This window comes from Pholis gunnellus, assembly GCF_910591455.1.
Source record: "Pholis gunnellus genome assembly, chromosome: 13".
In the NCBI taxonomy this organism is placed as follows: Eukaryota; Metazoa; Chordata; class Actinopteri; order Perciformes; family Pholidae; genus Pholis; species Pholis gunnellus.
In genome coordinates this window covers 9,118,861-9,125,855 of record NC_136540.1, presented here as the reverse complement: position 1 = coordinate 9,125,855, position 6,995 = coordinate 9,118,861, and the positions used below count along the sequence as shown (strand labels likewise).

General features: G+C 40.4%; 1 protein-coding gene across 1 annotated transcript; it reads left to right on the top strand.

Annotated features, from left to right (window-relative positions):
* Positions 1-122: 122 nt before the first annotated feature.
* LOC306705061 (lysosomal proton-coupled steroid conjugate and bile acid symporter SLC46A3) lies at positions 123-5,973 on the top strand. The gene is made up of 6 exons (XM_079171725.1): positions 123-238; positions 820-1,020; positions 1,849-2,731; positions 3,440-3,523; positions 3,776-3,932; positions 4,687-5,973. The coding sequence occupies exons 2-6, from the start codon at positions 841-843 to the stop codon at positions 4,814-4,816; spliced, it is 1,434 nt and encodes a 477-aa protein (XP_079027851.1). The 5' UTR covers positions 123-238; positions 820-840; the 3' UTR covers positions 4,817-5,973.
* Positions 5,974-6,995: the final 1,022 nt, after the last annotated feature.

The window sequence follows — 6,995 nt, the reverse complement described above, 5'->3', positions numbered from 1 at the left end:
TTCTCGCCCGATTTTGCTCATGATTGACAGCTCCACATATTCAATCAACACAGCCTTGAAAGACTGCTGTCCAATCGTATATGATGAAGGGCGGGACGTCGGTGTTTCATAATAATAACGCCGTAACTTAGTGCCGTACACTTCTCTCTCAAACTGGAGACATACCTCGGCTGTTAAACCGATGTATTGCAGGGTTTTATTACTCGATCAAAAGATGACACAGGCGTCTATTTAAGAGGTAAGAGTTATACAGCGTGTTCTTACGAGATATTACGAGAAAACAAGGGGAAGTTAAAGGCTTTTGTGTTCATTGTTTGTTGTACTAACATTGACCTAGCACTGCTCATCCTGCAGTATTTACGTAAACAAATTGTGTGAAGTAGCGTTACAGGGTTATTATCTTGTATTCCACTTAATGCATCGAACTGTCAGATACTGTTGGATCAATAATGTTCTTGTAATGATCGATGATCCTCAAACAAATATTAGCTAAACTTCCACGTAGACGTTGTCTTTGGATTGACTCCTGCATAATGTTGAAGAAGAATACTGTGGATGTCATTAACAAGCACAGCGCATGTTGAAGGGACGTGTTGAAGGTTGCAATTTACAACAACAGAATTATCTTTATTAAGCTATTAAATATTACAAGTTATTTCCATTTTTGTTCCATTGTTGTACAAATATGCCAGTGTGTTATTGTCATGTGCATACATCTGCTCAGAAATGCACAGTTAACCTGTCTTGTTTTTTTTTTTTACCATGATTTCTGTGCCCATGTTAATCTCTAAATGTGTTCTCTTCTTCTTTTTCTTTTAGGGAATATTGCAGCCCCTCAAAATGAAAGGTCTTTACCTCGTGGAGCCTGTGGTTGCGCTCTACGCTTTCTCCAGTTTTCTCATCTATCCTCTTGTGCAGCAGTATGTGTACCGGAGGCTCTGGGAGGAGCTGACAAACACCCCCTATCCCAACTCTGACAATTCCTCCAGATGTGCAGATAACAGCAGCAGCAACCATGAGGTTAGTCACTAATCACTGGATGTAAGAGAGCATGTATTGAAGTAACGCAAGGTAAATGGAGTATTCTCGCTAAGAACGAATGCGCTGGTATATTAACTCCTCCAGTATCCACTTGAGTAACATTATTAGAAGTTCTGAGGGTTTGTAATGGCGTCAATGCTTTTACTATTATATTATTTGAGAACTATGTTACACAGATCTTTGAGACAGGAAAAAAAAAGCTTGTGCTCTTCCTTGTGTTTTCTTCCTCCTACATTGTTAGGTATGTGACGCAGCCGCAGTCATTGTCATGTGAGGCTTTCTGTGTGTTGAGAAATAACACTGCCAGAAAAAAGCCGGGCTTCCCAAAGTAACTTGGAGCTCAACAAGACCTTAACTGTCATGACACAGTATGCATTTTCCTATAAACCTTTCAAAATCCCTCTCGCAACAAAGCTCAGGTTAATATTCACATAATCACTTATTAATTCACAGCAAGTAAGACTGCAGCACTTTGAAGTATACCACATTATAAGAAAACTAATTTAGAAGAAATATTCCGCTGCAAAAATAATCTAGTTCCATATTTATAGAGGAAGAACGAAACAAAGCAGAGAAGTGAGAACAAACACGTTAAACCTGTTTTTGTTATATTTTGGAAAATTGCCACTTTCTGCACCTGTAGAACGCTTTGTTTCTTTTGGCCCTGAATAAGAAAACCTCACATGACGCACAAATGGCAGTGCATTTCAGTTTGCTTTCATTTACCGGATAATTGGGAACTGAGTCTGTTGTCAGCCCACACATGATTTCTGGACTTAACCATGCCCTCTCTTTCTGTGTTTACAGGAGGTACAGAGGCAGGCGTCTCTCTTCTCCCTCTACTCGGAGCTCTTCTCCACAATCCCCTCTCTGGTTGTCACCTTCATGCTTGTGGCCTATAGTGACCGGGGAGGACGCAAGATCACGATCATCATGCCTTTGATCGGCACGTTGATATACACCTTGGCCTTCCTGGCGGTGTCCTACTTTGAGCTCAACATTTACTTGCTCATCATCGTCTCCCTCCTCAGTTCTCTGTTTGGCGGCTTGGGCACATTTCTGGGGGGCTGTTTCGCCTACATAGCGGACTTGTGTGAGGATGACCGTCAGAAGACGCTGCGCATGGCCGGAGTGGACATGATGATTGGCCTGTTATCTGGGGTGGCTTCGATATCCACAGGCTACTTCCTGAGAGCAGCAGGCTTTAACTGGCCTTTCCTAACCTCTGCGTTGTTCCAGTGTTTGATCCTGCTCTACGCCATTTTCGTCCTGGAAGAGACTGTGACGAAGGCTCCCGCTGATTCCGTTATTTTAGATGGGTCTCCTCAGCGCTCAGCCATGAAACAAACCATCTACGGGGTCTACTACATGTTTGCAAGGGCCAGCCGCAGGAGCAAGACTACCTTGGTCCTCCTGATACTCATCTTCATCAGCTTCTCCTTCGCCTATGTTGGTGGGATCTCCCTGATGACGCTGTATGAGCTGAACAAGCCACTCTGCTGGAGTGAGATTTTGATTGGCTACGGCTCAGCGCTGTCCTCCACAGTGTTCCTGGCCAGTTTTGTGGGAGTGTCAGCGTTCACGTACTGTGGCGTGCCACAGCTGCTCATTGTCCTGATGGGGATCCTGTCCGTCATAGCAGGCATGGTCATGTTGCCGTTTGCTAAAACCACTTTCCTGATGTTCATGGGTGAGAAAAACCTGCTGCTTGAAGATAACCAAAGCCTTATCTGTTGTTTACAAGCTTTTCAGAGAAGTTCAGTGATGTTGAATAGTTTGATGAGGGCTTTTGGGATTATTAATACATTTCACCTTTTACTGTATGTCAGATATTAGAAGTTGAGTAGTGCAGTTATGCCCTGGAGTTGTGGCCTTGTAGTCCGGTTTAAGAACTAACTAATATGCCTCTGTATAGCTAACCATCACATATTTAAAACAAGTTAATACCTTCGTTGATGTAGCCCTTTTACAATATATGACATGAAGCTCAAAGTGATTTACTTGAAATAAATCGGTATAAAATGACATGACATATCATATTAAACATACCAGACATTTTCACTATAATATGAATGAGTAATATAAAACAGAAAATAAATTAACATAGCAGGTGTGTTTCACAGAACATGTTTTGCATTGTATGCAGATGAAACTATATACTTATGATATATTATCACTGCATTGTTTATTTATATTTTCATGTAGCCATTATGCAGATTAGTTGACTTGAATCTATGTTGTTTTTCTTCTTCTTTTTTCTTTTACAAAAATAACCACAAACCACTGTGAAATATGAATTTACTTTAATGTGTGCATTTGTACAACTTCATGTGGTTACATTCTGCATTGTGATGTGTAATACGAAGTCTTGCTTGTCTTCTGATATTTGTTACCACAGTGAGGGTGCCGATGCTTCTGTCTGTCATGCCTTTCCCTGTTCTGCGCTCCATGACGTCAAAGATCATCTCAAAGTCTGAGCAGGGTGAGTGGCTTTAGGGCTTTCAGGAGCCACAGAGCCGTGTCGGTGTGTTTGTACAGTCAGGGTCCACCGAACAGTTGCCTAACGCAGTAACTTCATGATGCACTTGAAAACAAAGCACTCGCAAGTTTCTGTCCTTTTGAACAAAGGGGAACCTTGGAACTAACTTATTTGATTTTGAACACATTCTGTTTTCAGTCGCCCTATCACTTCTTAAAACTTGTTTTTCTTCTCTCCTGTGTGTTTTATCTGCAGGAGCCCTGTTTGCCTGTCTTTCCTTCCTGGAGACTTTAACTAGCAACGTATCGGCCGCCGTTTTCAACAGCGTCTACGCTGCTACGCTGGAGTGGTTCCCTGGCTTCTCCTTCCTGTTGTCTGCAGGACTCTGTGTCATCCCGTTATTTTTCCTCGGGTAAGTTGTACATGTTGTCGATGTAGATAACACAACAGTAAAGCCCTGTGCCAGCAGCGTGTCATGCATAGAACTGTACTCAGTGGATTGCGTTTCACCAAACAAACACCTTATTTTCTGCTTAGTCACTGTTTACCAGTTTTGCTGAACTGGAAAAAGGGAAATGGCGTCAGTGATTTGGTCGCTCAGAAAACCAGAAGTCTCTGTTCCTCATTCCTGAATTCATCACATCCAACTTTCCTCAGCAAACACACTGTTTAACTCTTCATACAGCAATAAAAACACAAGACATGTACATTATGTCTTTTGAACTTTGACCGCTACGCCGTCAACATCAATGCTGTCTTCTTATATAGAAATGGAGGCCATAAAAGGGACACTTAACTGTGGTACACTGCGTTCTTACACTTGTTCGGTTACACTGAGTTAGCAGAGTAGTGCTGCTGAGTCAGCCCGGGAGGTCAAGCGTGAAGCTTAGAACTCCTTGGGTGGATTCATCTCTGTCACATGCACTGCTTCGTCTGTTACATGGTGAGTAATTATAGTATAACAAAGCTACTGGGTCAGCAATCTCAGATTCATATCTGGTTGCAACATTGGAGACATCACTGACTTTGTGTTACTCGGGCAAGCTGAAGCAGGTGTGCGCACAGGAGCCACAGGAGCTTTGTCGAGACGACAGTTGCCTAGTTTAGTTGGAATTGGTGGGGACAGAAATGTATGCTTCTCTTATGCCTGTTTTTCCACATATCAGGGTGGTGGGTCTGATAAGAGTGGATGTTGCCGAAGAGGTCAAAGAGCGAGAGCCTGTCTTCCAAGGAGAGGCGGATCTTGAGGAGGATCTTGTTGAAGATCAGAACGACCACAGCGCTCCTCTTAGCTGAGCCGCAGCCTGCCAAAACATCACCAGCACGTCATTTTGGCCTTCCGTGATTTGTTAATAATGCAGGTTACAGATTAATTTATTGTGCTTTTGTACTTGAATTTTATTAAGATACAACAGGGAGTTGTGATTTTTTTTTTTGGATTAGATACATTTGATATAAAGCAGGGATGGGATGTTAAGTGACGTGCATCCAACTTAGCGGGTCTTCCATGAAGAATGGTACAAATCCTTGCCCGTTATTTACAGTATACCTCCAAATGGCCTGACTGTGATATTACTAACACATTCAAGAAATGTAATGTGTTTTCATACAGTTTTACAGTGAGATATGATATGCACTTTAAAAGAAAATAGTTTTCAGACTTTCAGTCACGTGGACTGATGATCTGTCCGACATTTTGTGTCTTATCTTTAGTGCAATGTTTGTCAATGCCTTTACAAAGAGCTCCACTGTCACTTGTTTCCAAGAACAAATTTCATGAAACACCAAATGCAATACAACACAAAGCTTGTTATCTATATAAGGTTGCTTATATTTTGCAAACAAATCCGCAATTAAGATGCATTTAATCAACTGGAACCTACATTAAGTGATGTAAACATAATGTAGTATAAGGAGTAAGTGCTCGGTGCTTTTTTAAAGAAATGATAGATTTTTATGGTTGTCTTCCAACTTTAATGTTTGATGATCTAAGGGATGATAAGAAAGGAATGATGGGAAACACTACAAAAAGACAATCAAACATGAGTCAGTGTGTTATCTGAGCGGGAATGAAAATGGAAATATAACATGAACAATGGTGGGTGGTGTATCAACTGGGACAGAAATATGTTGTTTACCATTAACTGTGTCACACTGAATACGTTAAACAGGATGAAACTTTAGGTATGGTTTCAGGTGGACCACCCAGGTTGAGCACCTGAGTGTTGTTTTGTGACTCAATTCCAAATGTTGTGTCATCGAAGTATAATTGCAAACACAGGGATGTGATTGGTGTGTTTTCTTTCTTTTGTTTTTTATAATTTCAAAATGGATTGTTGGAAACAATCCAACATATAATTTGACAAAATGTTGTGTTTGTGACTTGTAGTTTTTATCTTGTTCCTTTGTGTGTGTGTGTTCATGTCATGTGTGTAAATGCAATACAATAAATGAAATGCTCCATTTAATTTCTTTATGGAGAATTCAGTCCTCTAATTTACAGTCCCAGAGATGACCATCAATCATGTTTTTGTTTTTTGCTGTTCGTGGAGCATACTCTCCTCCGTTTAAGTTTTCATGGACCGGTTTTTCATTTTGCCACCACTGATGGAGATTTATGTGCCGTGTCTTCAACAGTAGTAAGTACTGGCGAGGACTTTTCCTTTGTAAGAATCAATGTTTTTGCAAGGCAATCTTTATCTTGATGGATAATTAGACATCCAGTCAATTGAAAATATGCAGAAATTGTTTACAAGTCAAATTTTGAGTTTGGATTGTAAAAATTAAGAAAAAGGACACTATTAGGAAATTCAAAATAACAAATGAGACCTTGAATAGTAACGACGGTTTACCCTGGTGGAGGATATGTAACAATAAACTATCAATTTGTGCACATTTTCTCAGGTTGTAAAAAGTTGTAGAGTTGTAGGCGATTAGAGCTTTGACTTGTTTAAATCTTTCTAGCATGTGTTAATACTCCAAGGGAAATAATATACTGATCAAAACCTCTGTGCAGGTTAGAAGTGTTTCGGTGACGCTGTCCTTTGCATAATGACCACTAAGTGTCACCCTTGGTCCAGACTTACAGGCTCACTGACACGCTACACCTTCAACATAAACTGTTGCAGACATGGAAATAAAGAGAATGTCCAATTTCTTTATCCTTCAAGTTGTTTTACAGTAAAACACTAAAAACTCATACATATAGTTTTAACTCTCCTATATGTACACACTCCTTTTCACACATGCTAAAGGACTCTGCTCTAGATTTCATGTTTTTTTCAAAGGCTACAAAAGGACTTTTGACAACTCTAGATTTAACTCTAACAAACCTGATTATGTTGTCAGTGCAGCCGTGATGTAACTTAATGATCAGATAACTAGTTTAGAGCGGTTTCCACATAATCTATACAAGAAAAGTGCATTTTGAGCAGAAAACAAGTCGCCCAGTGCAATCAATACACCAGAAATTAGG